We start from the raw sequence: 16,838 nt of genomic DNA, 5'->3' as shown, positions 1-16,838 counted from the left end.
CAACAGAGCTGTCTGGCAGGGCAGGATTAGTGTGCTCATTGCAGCCTGTTGTTCACAAGTGTGAATGCCCAGCTGGGTGCTGTGTGACAGAGACATCAGATCCTTCCCCACCCACCCTGGTGACACAGCGGCTGGCAGACTGTGGGCAGCGTCTTGGGCTGTGTGGGTTCCCCCTGCTCTTCCAGGCTCCTGGAGGAGGTGTTTACAAATTCAACTAAACTGTGCTTGCAGTGTTGGGGTTTCCCCTGGTCTCATGTAAGAGCTTGTCTGTCAAACAAGATGCCTGTTCCAGGTCACACACAGCTGTTTGCCTGTGGCAGCAGCTGTGGATCTTTTGCTTGCTCCTCTGTGCTCTTCCTGCTCCAGCTGGTAAGATCGAAGGTCCTGGATGCCAGATGTCCCCTGTGTTTGCCTTACACAGAGAAGGGTTAATCTGCTCCCTGTGTCTGACTTTCCTAATATTCATGTGAATCTCTCTGAGCACACCTCTGTGAAATAGGGTCTTTGCCTGCCCTGCCCTCATCTCCAATGTACCCAGCATGTGCCCAGAGCCCGCTAGCATTTGGTTAGATTTCCAACAAGCGATTGCATTCTCTCAGGAAATGTCAAAAAGCATCAATTAATATTTCTCCAGCTCAGGCAGCAGATGTTACACAGATGAGACAAGAGAGCTCAGTGTGCCCAGGGCTGTTTTGGCTTTCCAGGGCTGGTTGCAGCATCCCACTGCTCCATCGTCTTGATGGTCAGATCCCAGATGGATGTGTGCTGAGGGCAGTAAGCAATGAGTAGGGTGCAAGCAATGGGGTGCAGAGGGCATAAATAGTAGCTGCTGGCCTTGCAGTTTGGGTTGGGTGGCTGTGCCCATGCTCTGGGCATGGCAGTGCCCGTGCTGCCCAGTGTGCTGCAGCTGTTCCCTCAGGCAGGTTCGTTTAGTTGCCCCCAGAGGTGGATAAATCACCCAGTGAAATGAAAACAAGCCTGTTGTAACTCACATGTGCTGCAACCTGAGAAGGGGGAGCCGCTGTCTCAGTTGTGGAGGCAGGAGGGGCTGAGACAGTGCTTTCTGCAGCTTTCCTGGCCTGCCCCACTGGGAACCTGGTCCAGAGTTGCACTTGGAGATGTGTCCCTGCTTTGTGCTGATCTCCACCTGTGGATGTAACAACTTCCCTCTGCTCCCACCTCCAGGTGATCAAGTACACGCTGGACCCTGTGTGGAAGCCATTCACTGTGCCTTTGGTGTCACTGTGTGATGGAGATGTGGAGAAGCTGATAAAGGTAATGGGGACCCTTCTGCTTGTTTTGTAGGGATCAGCTCTGGGCTTGAGCATTAAGTACCTAAACCCCCCATGTCTGGCTTATTAAAAAAACCAAACAAACTGAAGAGAACTACACCCAAAACCAACCCACCTTGTTTGGGATCTCCAGCAGGGGAGGTTGGGGACTTCAGCAGGTCTCCAGGCAGGAGACACTTATGGCCTCTGAGGCTGGTTTGTGCCCTTTCCACCCCAGGTGATATGTTACGACTATGACAGTGATGGGGGACACGACTTCATCGGGGAGTTTCAGACTTCAGTGGCCAGGTTGTGTGAAGCCCAGGATGCCTCTCCAGTAAGTGCTGACATGTTTTTGGGGAAGAACAAGGAAGGGACCCCTTTAAACTGGTGGTGGACTTTGGTACTCACACTGAGACCCTCAACCTTTGCTGAGAAGCCCAGTCCAACCTCTTTGCAAGGTGATGGTGTCAGAGACAGGCACTGAACCTGTTTTTCCTCTGGATTTGCTACCTACAGCCTGCAAGTGAAATCTTCACCTTCAGTACTGGAGGGAGGGTGCCCACAGGGTATGGCCTCTGGCATCTGCAGCCACATGGCACAGACCAACACTGCTCTCACACAAGGGTCTGTCTTGTGTGTTACAGCTCGAGCTAGAGTGTATCAACCCCAAAAAGCAAAAGAAGAAAAAAAATTACAAGAACTCTGGAATCATCATCGTCAAGTCGTGCAAAGTGAGTATGTCTCTGTGATGTTTCCTTCAGCCCCTGACTGAGCTTGGGTCTTCTGAGATTCGCCCATCCGTTCTGCCTCTGCCTCCCTTGTGTTCCCAAGTACAGGCCCTGCATGGCCTGAACAAAAGTGTTATTTCCTTTCTGCTTGGGTTTCTGTGCACTTGGAGCATCTGATGTACTGAGTTGCTGGTGCCACCCTGCGCTCAGGTGGCCACAGATGCAGGTGGAGGTGTTCAGGGTGGGCAGGGTCTGCATGAAGCCCAAGAGGGTGCTGACCAACTGCTTGGTGTCTCCCTGGGGACAAGGATTGGATACAGGTGGGAGAGGTCGTTCTTCTGACCTGAGGTGCTGAAGTCCTCTCTACCTATGGCAGCAGCACAGTGGGGAAAGCACCAACACAGCTCTTCCCACACTGGATCTGCAGGTGCCGTGAGACCATTTTGGCAATGAAGAGAGAGTCTCCCATTCAGTTCACCACGATAGACACCACCTCTCAGGCCTCCCACCCCAACTTTGGCTCTGCTTAGCCCCCTGCAACTCATGTAACACCATAATGCTGCCGTGGGAAATTCAAGTGGTTCTTCCCATTGCTCTGCCACGTGTCCGAAAGTCCCCAGAGGCCCAAACTCACAGTGACTGCAGCCTTGGGCACTTCCTGTGTGTTTCTTTGTTTTGATCTGAAATTATGAACATTGCTGAAGCAGTTTTCTGGGTTTTCTTTCAGATAACCAGAGATTTCTCCTTCCTGGACTACATCCTGGGAGGCTGCCAGCTGATGTTTACTGTAAGGACTTCTGCTTCTTTTTGCCCAGTAAAAGTAGCATGTATATAGTGGTCAGAACTGGGAGGGAGGTTCTTCATGAGATTTGGCAGCAGCCTGGGGTGGCTTCTCATGGCAATGACAAGCTGCTGTGTTTTGCTGTTAAAACCATGTGGGTTTGGGAGTCATTACTGTGGTGCTCAGGAGAAGAGCGAGCTGTCTGCACTTTGGTTAAAGTCAGATTCATACAGAGACCTTCTGACCCTTCACAAAATGTCACCAACTTGTCTCTTCGTCTCAGGCTTTAACCACCATCATTTTTTTATGGGTGGTCTCCTCATTTTGAAAACAGCTGAGAGGCTTTAGGCTGTTAAACAGATGGTTTTCTGTCTTTTTACTGGCATTTCCACCTTCTTTCAAGCTGGACCACAGCTTGTCAGGAGTAACTAATGAAGGACATGGCAACTCCAAGTGAAACCACCACAATGCAGAAGTGGGGTTCTCAATTTCTGCAAACTTACCTAGTGCAATATTGAGAGAGCTGCAGGCACTTGCAGTTAGTTCAGTTTGTATTTTGTTGTTGTATCTGAAAACATGATGGGGGAAGAGTAGGAGGAGGAGAAAGAGTTGCCATAGGAACAGGAATGACTGGGAGAGCTTTTTGTGTGCTGCTCTGCCTCTGTGTGCTTTGGTCTTGGTGCTGGAGAGTGAATACAAGAGAAAATCAGTGAGTTTCTTGGTAGCACGGAGCTCTTGCATGAATTAGGTTTGAATGCAGAAATCTTCCCCCCATCTAAAGATCTGCCAGTTGTTGGCGGGCTCCTCCTCCTCCCAAGGCATCTTTTGTCCCAAACCCTGGATATGTTTTCAATGGGTGTAACACTGCAGAAACACCTGAGCTGGGAGGAGGACGCTGATGCACAGCCCTGCAATATGGAAAGGCCAATGTGTCCTCCCAGCTGAGGGAGATGGTGGAGAGAGAAGGGCTGAAGACACAGAGAAGAGGGGTGTTGGGCTGGGCCATTTGCCTTTTTTTGGAGGCAGACCAGCTGTGTCCCTCTCAGGTCTGTTGCCCGAGTGATGTTCTTGATTGGTTGCACAAGTAGAGCACCTGCCTGTGTGACTCCACTGTGCCTCAGTTTCCCTCCTGCTCTCTGACTATATGGCTCAGCAGGAGCTGGGCACAGGGATGGGGATGTTACAGTGCTGAAATGCAGGTTATTGAGGCCATACGGTTGCTTGACAAAGAAATTGGGGTTTCAACGGAACCATAGGATTGTTTGGGTTGGAAGGGATCTTCAAAGTCCACTGATCCAACCCCCCTGCCATGGGCAGAAACACCTTCCATTAGAGCAGATTGCTCCAAGCTCCATCCAGCTTGGTCTTGAACACTTCCAGGGATGGGACAACAACAGCAACCTGTCCCAGTGTCTTACTACCCTCACTATACATTCCTCCCTTATCTCCAATCCAAATCCACCCTGTTCCATTTAATAACACGTCCCCTTGTCCTGCTGTGCCTGTTTCACCAGCCACCCTGACACAGGCCAAGGTCCCATCTCAGCCAAACTGCCATTCATCCTCTCCCATTATGGATGTGGAGCAAAATTGCCTGTGAAATCCCTGAGCTCAGTTTAGGCAGCAGAGTTATTTTGGGGTTTGCCTCTTTGCTAAGCAAACAAGGCAAGCGCAGTCACGCCTCTTCCCAGCTCGTCCTTCCCAGTCATATCAAATTGGGTGGATCAGCATCTCGCCTCTTCTGACCAGATTTAACTGGGTCTGAGATAGGCATTTCTACAAATGCCTTTAAATAGAAAGCCTAATTGAGGAGGAAGAAAAATGAGTGCCTTGCTGACAGAGTCCCCTGAGAGCTCAGCATATATTGGTCCCTGGGGAAGCCTGGTGAAGAGCAGATCTTTCTGGTTGCAGGGAAAGATCTGCTCGGGGTTGTGATCCTTTGGTCAAAGACCTTGAGACCCAAATACCCAGATGGCCCTGGCTGCCTTGGTGTCCATGGGGCTACTCCACCCCAGTGCACCTGGGAGGTGGGCAGTGAGAGTCCTGAGCTGGAGGTGGTGGTGGCTGCTCCAGGAGCAGGGGCTACTTTGAGACACTTTATGTGATGCTCACTGATCAAAAATGAAGGTGTAAGAGTGAATGACTGCTTAATGTAGTGTTTAATCAGGTTCTTGTAGGGAAGGTGAAGAGATGAATTTTGATAAACCTTTTCAAAAGTTTGAGGTTTGGATTTTGACAGAAGTCTGTATCGGCCTCAAAGGCAGTGGAGGCTCAGTGGCCAGGTCTGTGGTGGTGTCTACTAACAGAGGATGGTTCTGTGCTTCTCTCTTGTCCCCCAGGTTGGCATTGACTTCACAGCTTCCAATGGGAACCCACAGGAACCCTCTTCTTTGCACTACATCAACCCCATGGGGACAAATGAGTACTTATCGGCTATCTGGGCTGTTGGCCAGATCATCCAGGACTATGACTCGTAAGCACCATGCCCTTCTGCCCCTACCCCTGTTTTACAGATGTTTCCCTGCCTCCCCAAGGGGCTGCTGGGATGCATCTGTTTAGATCTCCCATCTGCAAAGCCAGGGCTAAATAATACTTTAAAGGTATTATTTACCATATACTTTGGGGAGCAGGAAAGGCTCAGGACAGGCTTTCTCTTCTCCCTGTTGCTGCTATGGAGAGGAGGGAGCATTAGCAGAGGTGGAGCAGCCTCTATTGTGAGCAGATGGCAGATGCCCTCAGCTCACTGGTGTTTACCATCAGAGCTCTGACCCCAGGCTGCCTCATTCCTCAGACACCCTGAGGGGTGGAAAAAATATCAGAAAAATATCATCTTAGGCATTGATAGAGAAATCAAAACAGAAATCTGTTGCTCTTGCTGTGATGTCTTTTTGTGCTCAAAATGGATAGCTCATTTTTAAAAATTTCCAGGGTTACAAGACTGCAAAAGACTCAGGTGTTTGGGCAAGAGGATGCTCCTGATCCCTGTGGGAAACAAAGCAAAGCTGGACTCTCTTTTTCTCTAAAGATCAAAAGCCAAGGGGGGATATCTATTCTCTCTGGATTTTTAAAGGCACTGTATGTTTTGGGAGAACTGTGCAAGCCTGCTTCATGTGTGTCAATACACCCATATGTTTTCCTTCTTCCCTCTAGAGACAAGATGTTTCCTGCTCTGGGATTTGGTGCCCAACTGCCGCCAGACTGGAAGGTAAAGTGTTGTGGCCACCTGTGTGTTTGAGATGGGATTGTCTTTATATTGCCTGGGCAGGAGCTGCTGGGATTTGGCTGGGGAACTGCTGTTGGGCAGAGGAGGAGTGGGTGGATGTGGGTTCTCAGCCGGTGGAGAGATGTGGATGGGCAACAAGGCAAGGATGGGGCACAAGCAGCCCGTTCCTCCCTTCTATGTTGGCATGAAAGCAGCAACTCCCCAGCATTAATGGGCAGAGCCAGGCGTTGATTCATTTTCCTGGCAGGAGGCAGGAACAGTTCTGGGGAGGGAAAAGGCCCCTGGATGAATGTGTCAGACGGCAGCAAAGTCTGGAAGGGAGTTGGGAGCTGGGGAGCCTCAGTGTGATGTTGCACAGGCAGAGCCTGCAAGGACTGGAGCAGAGGAGCTTTCCCAAAAACCCACCATGATCTTTCTTTGGGATTAGGTGCTGGAGGGGTTGGTTAAAGGCACCCTGGTCCTGCAGGGGCCAAGCTGAGCATTCTACTCATCCAGAGAGCAGGGTATAGAGCTGTTCCTGCAGCCTGGCTGCTGGATGGGGAACATCTTCTCATGGCTGAGACAATGTGCCAGGACACCACCATTGTTAATTACTAGTTGGGTCTTTTGACCGCTCTTTGCTCACGCCCTTCATGTGAATTTTCTTTCTGCTCAGTGGCTTTGAGGCGTTCCCAGCTTCAGGCTGAGGTTGAATCTCAGTGAGTCCTTTGTGCTCTATGGGAGGGAATCTGTGCTCTGGGCTGAGTGCAGCAGGGCACGTAAGTCATGACCAGCTGGAAATTGGGCTGGGAAGCTCATCACTGCCAACCCTTGTGGCTGAGGATGTCCTGCCCGCTCCAGCTTTGTGCTTTGCTCTCCTGGCAGCCAGAATTCATGTGACTCAAGTGGGAGCTATTGTTGTTTGCCAACCACAGGAGGAGATCCCTTCCCTCCATGTGCACTTTGGAGGTGATTCATTCTCCTTGGCCAGCAAATGTCCCTGGTCTGTCACTTCACCCCTTTTGGTGGGAAACTCTAGGTAGGCAGCTTCCAAGGTCTAAGAGCCAGCTGCCACCAGTGATTTATTACTTGAGGAGAAGAATGGGAATGGAAAATGCAGTGGGGATGGAAAGGGTACAGCAGCTTGGGCTGCTGGAGAGTGGATGAATTTTCATGGCAAGCGTCCTGTTCTGCTGTCTATGTGTGCAGGTCAGTGACTGTGGGAAGGTCATTGCTGGGCTGAAAAGGGCCCTTCCAGCAAGGCTGGAGGTGGGTACTGGGTTGAAGATGCTGGCTAGGGGCCCTGTGGCTGCCTGTTGCAGCTTGCCATGGGCCTGGGGGATACTCTCTAAATGCTACTGGAAAAAACACCTAGTTTTCCCCCAGAATGATGTCTAAGCCCAAATAAACCCCAATGGGGAGCAGCTTCTCCTTTCCCAGGTGCTTGTCCTGTGCCTAAAGGTCAACCACCCTAACACCAAGAGTGACCCATCAGCTCTGTCACATCCCTGGAGCATCATACCACTCTAGCCTGGGGCTTCATTCCTCCCTGCCTCGTCCAGCTCACGGGCTCTGGGCACCACCAGCTCCACTCACTCATTAAAGATTTTTTGGCCATCAAGTCTTGTTGGGGAATTTCAAAGCCAAGGCAGCAGTTCTCTGTGAAAACCCGTGCCCTGTGTGACAGCAGACGGATAGCAGGGACCCACAGACCCGAGTGAAGATTGTCAGGAGATACGAGTGGTATAAATGGTGCTTTGTGCTCCTGTTGCCATGGCTTCCCCAACGCTTCTCAGGCGCCCGTCGGAGCGAGATGTTTTGCACACAAAAGTCTCGTTGAAAATGTCAAAGAACATCTTGCCATGTAACAGCTCTGTAGAGAGCCTCGAGTGGTTTCCCAGTAGGGAACAGGAGAGGGAGGCAGATGGCTTGTGGTTTCTGGGGAATGAGCAAAGGCAAGGCAACAGTGGAGAGGGGGATGTTCAATGTTGGAGACCCAGCAGTCACCTGGGTTTGGGAGATGGGGTTGGCCAAAGGAAGCTGGAGGCTTTAGTGGTGTGCAGCACCTGAGACTTCCCATCCTTTTGTATATTTGGAAACTGAATCACAGAAAGGGTGAGATTTCTTGGGGAGGTGGCAGAGAACCCTCTGTGTAATTGGTCTTACCCTTTGGAGTAGTTTGAACATGTTGTTCCCTGTGAGTTACTGGAATGTGATACCTGTAAGTGCTCTACGTACATTTAACTGAACTCCTCAGAAACTGTTTCTAAAGTAAGAGCTGAATAGGGAATGAAATCCTCCCTTTTTTGGTTTTTTTGGGTTTTTTTTTGTTATTTTGAAGCCTTCCCATTGAATTTTGTAGCAAATATATAGATATATGTCAAATCCATAAAAACTCCAGAGGAGGTTTTCAACACTTCTGCACGTAGGGTGTCTGCTCTGTAGACAGTGAGGAACACAGCTTCAAACCATTTTGTTGCTGCTTAAAAGAAAGAGAAACCCCTCTTTTGCAGTGCAAAACATGGAAATATTTCTGCTTGTCTTGTCTATAAATACTCATGTGGCAGAATTCAGAACATTTTGTCAAAAAAAAAAAGGAAGTGAGCCTGTTACAACTGCAAATCAGTTGAATTTGAGTGTATTGCTCAAAACTGAGGCTTTTACAAGAAAGGGCATATGCAAAGCACAGTTGTGCATTTTAGACTGTCTCTAGCCTGGTGGCTGTGGGTGTTACTGGTCATGCTCAACAGGAATGGAGAGACCTGAGCAGTTCACCAGTCCGGCAGCACATCAGCTTTGCAGCACAGGGAAGACTGCTGGTTGACTTTACTTTTGTTTGGTTGCTGTTTCTCACCCCACAGCCTCTTGCAGAAATAGTTTCTGCTGCTTTCAACACAATGCCCAGCATAATTGGAAAGTCTGAATCAGGCGCGTGTTGCGTTTGCAGCCTCGGGAGGACTTTTGCTTCAGAGGACAGTTGTTGTGCCAGTGTTTGTGAACACGCGTGTCCTGCAGCAATTCCCATGCTGAAAAGCTCAGCAAACCTCCACCCTTCTGAGAGAGAGACAATATCCTTGTTTTGTAACTCTGGCACGAGCAGGGTGGGAGCTTTTTGTTTCACAGCCCTTGAGCTGGTGGCCTGAAAGCTCAAATCACCCCTTCAACCTCAGAGGTGCTGGAAGATGCAGTTGTTCATCCTTGGTGCTCCTGAGAGTCTGTTTGCTTCTTTGGGTGCCTAAATTGCTGGGAGCAGGGTGAGGATTATGCCAAAGCCCACCCATCTGGTGGTTGTTCCACGAGCAGGCTGTTGACCCACAGTAGCATTGGAGAGGTTTGTCCTGGAGGGCAGGAGTCCTGGCCCTCTCTTGCAGCCAGGCTGTTGAGCTGCCCTGCCTTTGCTGGCAGAGGCAGCTTCAAAGGAACTGCTGCCCAGTGCAACAAGCCAGTGGTAAGGGTGTGCAGGACTGTCTGCTATTGCCAGTCTCACCTGCTTGTAAGACCATTTCCCTGACCCTGAAAGGGTGTCTTGGAAGGTCTGAAGGATCTTGCATGTGCCATGGAGAGATGGGTTTATGGTCAATGACAACAAACCCAGATTGTGCTGGGATTTGCTGTCCATCACATCCAAGCATTCATGTTGCCTGTCCCATGCTGCCTTTTGTGGCATGGTGACCCAGGTGATGGAGTTAATCTTCTGCTGGTTTGTAATTATAGCTGACATGCCAGACCAGGTCTTCAATGCATCTTGCTCTGTGCCTTCCTTCCTCCTGCTGTACCATCCACATGCAGGGAGATGGGGAACAGAAATACTGCCAGAACTGGGTCTCCCTGTGATGTTAATTGAGTTTTCTCCCTCTATAACCTGCAATAGCATGAGGTAATTTCTCCCAGGGACTCTGAGATAGCCCTGCTGGCTGAGAGCATCCCTTCTGCCTGCTTCCCCTCTGGGCAGCCAGTGGGAAGCCACGTGGACAAACCTGCTTTGGTAACTGTAGAAGAATGTGTTGTGATAATTTCATGAGGCTCCATGATGGAGGCACTGGAGAACTGGTCCATCCTCAATTGCTGCTCAGCCCCGACCATGTTTGTGTTTGCTGTTTGGGTAGCAGCGGGCTGGGAAGTGTTGTTGACTCAGCAGGATGGACCATAATTCTGCAACCACCCGGTCCTGCTCCTGGGGAGCATCACACCTCAACCAGCCCTGCAGTATCAGCTAAACTGATGAACAGCCTGTGCTGCACTGGCCCTCCCAGTCCATTTGGGTCTTTTCTTCTTCACAGGTATCCCATGAGTTTGCCATTAACTTCAATCCCAGGAACCCTTTCTGTTCAGGTAAGCATCTACCAGGTCTTTAGGATTCCTTTGATGCCTTCAGTGCCCTCTCTCCTTTCTCTGCATTTTTTCAATAACATCTTCATCCCTGGAAGTGTTCAAGGCTGGTTTGGATGGGGCCCTGAGCAACCCAATCTAGTGGGTGGCATCACTACCCATGGCAAGGTGGTTGGAACTGGATCTAAGGTCCCTTCCAACCCAAATGATTCCATGATTCTGTGATCTTGGCAATTTTTCAAGGTCTATTCAGAGACAGACATGAACAGTGAAGCAGAGCACAAACTAATGGCACGCTCAGAGGAAAGCAGAAAAAATTTGGGGGTGTGTAGGAAGGCCCAGGATAAAATGCAACTGGATTCAGATGGTATAAAACCGCCTTCGCTCTGATGTCTGGTGTGTCCTACCAGCCGTCTGCTCCTCCAGCAAGGCTGCAAGAAACACAGGGCCTGTTTAGCAGATGGGGAATTCTGACTTAACAATTCATTTAGCAGCTGAGAGCTGCTGAGAGCTGCTCACAGTGACGGTTGAAGGACTGCTCAGATCCTAAGTGGTAAGGGCTACCATGTACCCCAAAAGTCACCTTACTCCAGCAAGATGGGCCTCCAAACCTTGCTGGATGGTTCATGAAAGCTGGCTGTGAACATCTGCTTTTCTTCTGCCTCTGCTTTGTTCAGTCCCTCTCCAGCAGCTACGAAGCATTCACTGGATCTGATGTATTGCAGGCATTGTGGGGTGCAGAAGCCACCGTCCTGCAGCCCTTATCAGTGACAAGTCCGCCCAAAGGATTGATAATCAGCTCATTCATTGTGGAATTGGTCATTTTTGAGTCACACTCCCATGCATCCTTTTGGGAGACCAGCCATCTACCCTGTTCTGGTGTGGCAGAAGTTGGGGAGCTCAGTAGGGCACTTCTGTTTTGCTTCTCTCTGCTGTTTTAGGGGTTTTTTTGTGTATGTTTTTTGGATTTTTTTAATCTGTCCATTGTTCTGGTTATGTTCAGATCAGGAGTTGCTTTTCTTTTTACTCCTCTTTCACTGATTCTGAGATTTTTTTCAGAATCCAAAGAATGCCTCAATTGACTGTGGGCATTGTGAGGGCTCCAAAGTGACTGAAGTGGAGCTGGATGAGCTCATGGCAGGGGGCTGGTGGGAGAGCGAGGGAAATAGATCTAAGTTCAGCTCTGTGACATCATGAGATAATGATTCCTAATTGGACTTGTTGTGGTCCTGAGCTGTGATGTATTGTAATGCCTGGCTTCTCTGCTTTCCCTGAAGGTGTGGAGGGCATTGTTCAAGCATACTCAGCCTGCCTGCCCCACATCCGCTTTTATGGACCCACCAACTTCTCCCCCATCATCAACCACGTGGCCCGCTTTGCAGCTCAAGCCACCCAACAGGAAACTGCATCTGTAAGTCTGTAAGATTCCATGACGTGATGGCAATCCTGATGGCTTTGGTCTGGGGAGCACAAAGGCTAAGCTGGATTTCATGTCTTTCCATTCACTGTGGGCTGCAGCCATGGGTCCAGCATTGCCAATGGTGACCAATGGGTCCTCTTAGGGGTGTGAAGAACACCTGAAGTCTGCAAGATGGAGCTCACTTGGGTCCCTGTGGCAGCAGGGTTGCCTGTGGAGGATGGCAGATCTGACCCCTGGGTTTTGCTGGCCACAACAACTCATCTTGGGCATCAGCACATGCGCAGCAGGAGATGTTGGGGTAAAAGCTTTGCTGATTCCTGCCTGGAGTGGAGCAAGATCACACCCAAAACCTCTTCCCATGGGGGACCTTGCTGTGAGTGCTGTTGCTCTTCCCAGCTCCAGGCACAAGGAAATACTGAATTTGGTTTAATTCAGCACAAATCCAGGTCGCTCATCGTGTTTTGATTTTCTCTTGCTGTCAGTGGGGGAGGGAGAGCCCACGGGCTCTGCACGGAGCAGAGGCGCTAATCGTATGCAAATTGCACCCCTCCGCTGGCACTAATAGTTTAATCAAGGGAGATTTTAAATAATGGGCACTGATAGTGCCGTCAGAGGCAAGCCTGGCTTAGCTCAAGGGGTTTTTTTGGCAGCACAAAGGGTTATTGATGAGGGATCTCACTCCCTCAGAGTCTTCTCTTCCATCCCATCTTTGACCCCTGGCATCAAAGCCACCCCTGGTGCTGATGGCTTCGGTGGCTGCCTGGGCCTGCCCTCCTCTTCCTCACGCTCTCACTTGCTCCCAACATTTCAAACAAAACAAAACCAAAAAACCTTGTAGTTTTTCCATGGCAACAAAGATCACAAACACCGGAGTCCTTGGCTCTTAAAGGATGGGAGACTAAAATTTCTTGAGGCTGGGGGAGGGACAGAGGGATTACATGATTTGACTCTTGGGGAATGATTAATAAGCTTTGGGGAATTAAAACACACCTTTCCAGCAGGGTCCTTGCATTGAAACTGCCCCTTTTCTTACCTCATGCTGTTTAGTCCTGCTCCCCCACCTGAGCCTAATTGTTGATATTGTATGATCAGGAATCATCCCCAGAGCCCACGGGGATTCAGAGATTGGCCATTTTAACAACAGAAAGAGGAGAAAGGAGGACAGTGCTGCCAGGCTGTTGTGCAAGTGGGGACTCCAGCTTGGCAGGACTCAGTTGTAGGGCCAGCCTGATCCCTGTGCACTGGGAGCTCCAGTTGTGTCTGGGGAGAGTTGCCACCCTGGCTGGGTACTTGCAAGCCCAGAGGTGCCACCAGCACAACTGTCCCACTGCCACTTACTGATGCCACCAAAATGTCATTGCTCCTTAGGGAATCTCCTACCAATGCTCTCCTGCTGTGCCCGCTGCTCCCTTGCTCCGATGCTCGTCACCCCAACACAACCCCTGGGCTTTGAGGCTGATCCACAGCAGCAGCTCTTACTCATCTTGACCTCTGAAATATGTTGTGATAAACATCTGATGAGCTCTGCACCCCCTCCCCTTTTCCTGCATACTTTCCAGCATTTTTCTCTGATCCTATTAAGGATTTCACAGGAAAAAAAAGGAAAAAAGGAAAATAGCTCTTCCTGTGTTTCTGGTACAGAGGCCAGGGGAGGAAGGGGAGAATCAGCTTAAAGTCTTTTCCGTTATCAGCTGCTGCCTTCAAGGGTTTTACTCTTCCTCACAGGAAGGGTTCCCAGACAGTGTCAGGCCCCAGTCCTGCCTCCAGTGGAGACCAGTGCAGATCCTCTCTGAAATTGTCTTGTCCTCCAGACATAGATGTTGGGGTCCTGCTTTTCAGTCCTACATCTCTCTCCCCATGATTTGCACTGAAAAACTAAGATTTAGGGGAAAACTAAACCCTGGACACTGCCCTGCAGGCAGGGCTAACACATCAAAAGGGGCTGGGGTGGGGAGGGGGCTGGCTGCTGCGCTGGCTTGGGAAAACCTCCTCACCCACGTCCTCACGTTGTGTTTAAGCTTGAGCCAGCCTTGTTTGCACTTGGAACTTATCACTGGAGAGCATCAAGAGAAAATGAAGCTCAGGGAAGGTTTTAGGAGATGTGGGCTGGAGGAAGACCAGAAAAACAGGCTTGGGGCAGCACTCCCTCTTTTTCTTTTCCAGGATGGCTGTGCTAGCGGTTTTCAGAGGAAATGGAAAGAATGAGGAGAGGAACAAAGGGCTTTAATGTGCTTAAGTGCTTGTTTTCATCATTTCTCCAGCACATGCAAGCTGTGTAATGTGCCCAAATTGAGCCATTATTTTCCCTGGAGATGGAGGAGATGGGATTTTTGGGGGTCCACATGCTCCAGATTTTCTGAGCTGTGTCTAGCAGGATGGTCTATCTCTTTGTTTGTCCATCCCACCCGAGCTCTGCAGGACTGGCTCTGTTGCCCTCCTTTTCTCAAGGGAAGGGGAGTAGGTTCTAAGCTGCCACCCTATCTTGCTGGTACCCTCTGCAACCCACCTCAGTCCCTCCAATACCCACAGCTTTGTATGGGAGACGGACCAGTCTGAGCATGGAGTGCTCCTGCCACCCCACAGCCCAGCACTGGAATACAGGAGATGCTCCCCATTGGTGCAAGGACATGTCAATGGGGAGCACTCCAAAATACACCCCACTGTGTGCAGGAAGGAGGAGATTTCATCTCCCAGCTGGGCTCATATCCTGTCCCCAAACTCCTCCTGGCCCTGACAGAGAAGCTCTGCACATGCTGGAGGTTGGGTTGTTTTTCCATTATTGAGTACGGTGTATCAGAAAAATATTTTGGAGCGGGAAATGGTTTGGTGTTTTTTATTATCTTTCAAAAATCAAGGGGAATAGATGCACCTGAATTTCTGGGTTCTGCTAAAAGGGGTGATGCCACCTGTCCTGGCAAGTGGTGAACCTTGCTCCCAAACCCTTGGGGGACCAGCCACCCCTCAACATATGGAACATGCTGGTCATTCACACCCTGCAGACTCTGGCTGCAGTGTGAGGGTGCACTGGCACCCCACTGGGTCTGACCCTCTGCCCTCCCCTCCACAGCAATACTTCATCCTCCTCATCATCACAGACGGGGTGATCAGCGACATGGACGAGACGAGACACGCCGTGGTGCAGGCGTCCAAGCTGCCCATGTCCATCATCATTGTGGGGGTGGGCAACGCTGACTTTGCTGCCATGGAGTTCCTGGACGGGGACAGCCGGGTGCTGCACTCCTACACCGGTGAGGAGGCCATGCGGGACATCGTCCAGTTCGTGCCCTTCCGGAACTTCCGCAATGTGAGTGTGGGCAGCAGGGAGGGGATCACAGGGATAAATGGGGTGTCAAGCCTGGAAATGATCCTGGAAGTGGAGCAACCACAGTAAAGGGAGATGAGGCAGGAAGAACCTGCCTGTCTTACCATCTCTCAGTGATGCTCTGTCACTGACCACGTACATCAGCCCTGCAGGCAGAGGCAAGCAGGGACAACAGTGCTCCACATCTCTGTAGTGGGTTCCACCATAGCATCCCCCCTGTTTCTCCACCCCCTGTCATCAGGCAAGTGGGACCTAAACCAGTGAATAAGAGCAAGGTCCAGGTTCCCACAGCAAGCTGGGGCAGCACTGGGCTCACATCCCTTGCCACAGCCCCCTTCTGGTGTCTCCCATTCAGGTCTCATTCAGCACCTGTGATGTGCCACACATGGAGGGCTTAATGCTGAATTGTTCTGGGGGTGAGCCCTGCAGCTCCTGGTCCCTCTTGGTGCCTGCAGGAAAGGGCAGTGCTAGGACTGGCCATGCACATGTCCCCTCTGTGGGATGGCCTGTTGTGATCAGCCAGGAGTCAGCCCTGGATCAGATGCTGTTGCTGGCACAGGATTGTCCAAGGATGCAGAAAATCAGCCTCTGCTTATCTTCCCTCTTTTTGCAATTAATCAGTGTCTTTCTATTTCACCTCCTGTTACTCATACCTGCTTTTTCTTAACCTGTCCGGGATGTTTTAATCCTCCCTACAAGTGAATTATCTCCTCAAGGGAAAGGGTAGTATAGACTATAATAATCCCAAGTGTATAAAATGCTGGCTGTCAGTAGACTCTAGGGGGTGTTAAATGAAATGCCACAGTCTGGAGTTGGGGATAGCCCAGCCATGTTTGCTCAGTCGGCCCTGTGGCCGTTCTAACACTGGTGTTGCTTCCCTCTGGCCCACAGGTCCCCAAGGAGACTCTGGCCAAAGCTGTGCTGGCAGAGCTGCCCCAGCAAGTTGTCCAGTACTTCAAGCACCAAAACCTGCCACCCATCAACTCGGAGCCCGCATAGAGCTGTGCCAGCTGCTCCCTCTGCATGTTGCCTAAGCCCGTTGGTCCACCGAAAGCGCATTCCACATGCTCTTAAGAGAAGAATACCCTCCCTGAAACACTTTGTACTTCTTAATTTAATTGCTAAGTTCTTAAAACTCATCCCAGCAAAGCGTCTGGATTCATTTTGTACAGTCTCAGCCCAAGGTAACACTAAGCAGCCAGGCCATGCCTTGGTCCTGCTCTGTCGAGTCACTTTTCAGTATTGAATGTACTTTGTATAATTTCAGTGGAACAGAATACAATTTTTATGATCAAAACTTGCTTTTTCCAAGCAATGAAATGCTTAATTTATTATTATAATTCAATGAACTGGTCGTTATATAGTTCATGTATTTGTGTTGTACCTGTACATCCGTCAGACTCTGTGTTCATTTTTATACTGTGTACATGTTATATTTGTTATACTCAGGTTAATAAAGAAACTTGGACATTTAAAACAAGGGTCTCCTAGATGGGAAGGTGTGGAAGGCAGCTTGCATGGCCAGCAGTGCTGCATATTTGGGAGTTACCCCAGCTGGCCTGTCCTGGTCCCTTGGGTGCTCGCTGTGTGCCAATTCCTGCTTGCTGTGCCCTGGGATGAGCCCAGGCTGTCACTGGCAGCATGCCAGAGGGAGATTTTCTGATGTGGATGTCCCAGGGAGGGCAGGATCCCCTCAGTGCCTGCCTGAGCTAAGGGCAGGGGACTAGTGTGTGCTTGGGAAAACACGGGTGAACCCACAACGAACCATGAAAGGAAGTTTCA

The 16,838-nt window shown here is 50.2% G+C and overlaps 1 protein-coding gene across 5 annotated transcripts in view; it reads left to right on the top strand.

The window, feature by feature from the left end:
* Window positions 1-16,536, top strand: part of CPNE2 (copine 2) — a 46,878-nt gene extending 30,342 nt beyond the window's left edge. For all 5 annotated transcript variants that reach the window (XM_071567819.1, XM_071567820.1, XM_071567824.1 and 2 more), the window contains 10 exons: window positions 1,186-1,275; window positions 1,510-1,608; window positions 1,919-2,005; window positions 2,730-2,789; window positions 5,123-5,256; window positions 5,934-5,988; window positions 10,266-10,317; window positions 11,592-11,725; window positions 14,802-15,038; window positions 15,948-16,536. In XM_071567819.1, the coding sequence (XP_071423920.1) occupies window positions 1,186-1,275; window positions 1,510-1,608; window positions 1,919-2,005; window positions 2,730-2,789; window positions 5,123-5,256; window positions 5,934-5,988; window positions 10,266-10,317; window positions 11,592-11,725; window positions 14,802-15,038; window positions 15,948-16,055 (1,056 nt within the window). In that variant the 3' untranslated portion in view covers window positions 16,056-16,536. The remainder of the gene's footprint in view (window positions 1-1,185; window positions 1,276-1,509; window positions 1,609-1,918; window positions 2,006-2,729; window positions 2,790-5,122; window positions 5,257-5,933; window positions 5,989-10,265; window positions 10,318-11,591; window positions 11,726-14,801; window positions 15,039-15,947) is intronic.
* The last annotated feature ends 302 nt before the right edge of the window (window positions 16,537-16,838 follow it).

The sequence above is a fragment of the Pithys albifrons genome, chromosome 12 (genome assembly GCF_047495875.1).
Source record: "Pithys albifrons albifrons isolate INPA30051 chromosome 12, PitAlb_v1, whole genome shotgun sequence".
Lineage (NCBI taxonomy): Eukaryota > Metazoa > Chordata > Aves > Passeriformes > Thamnophilidae > Pithys > Pithys albifrons.
Note: the sequence above shows the minus strand (reverse complement) of the source record. Positions and strands in the feature narration are given on the sequence as shown.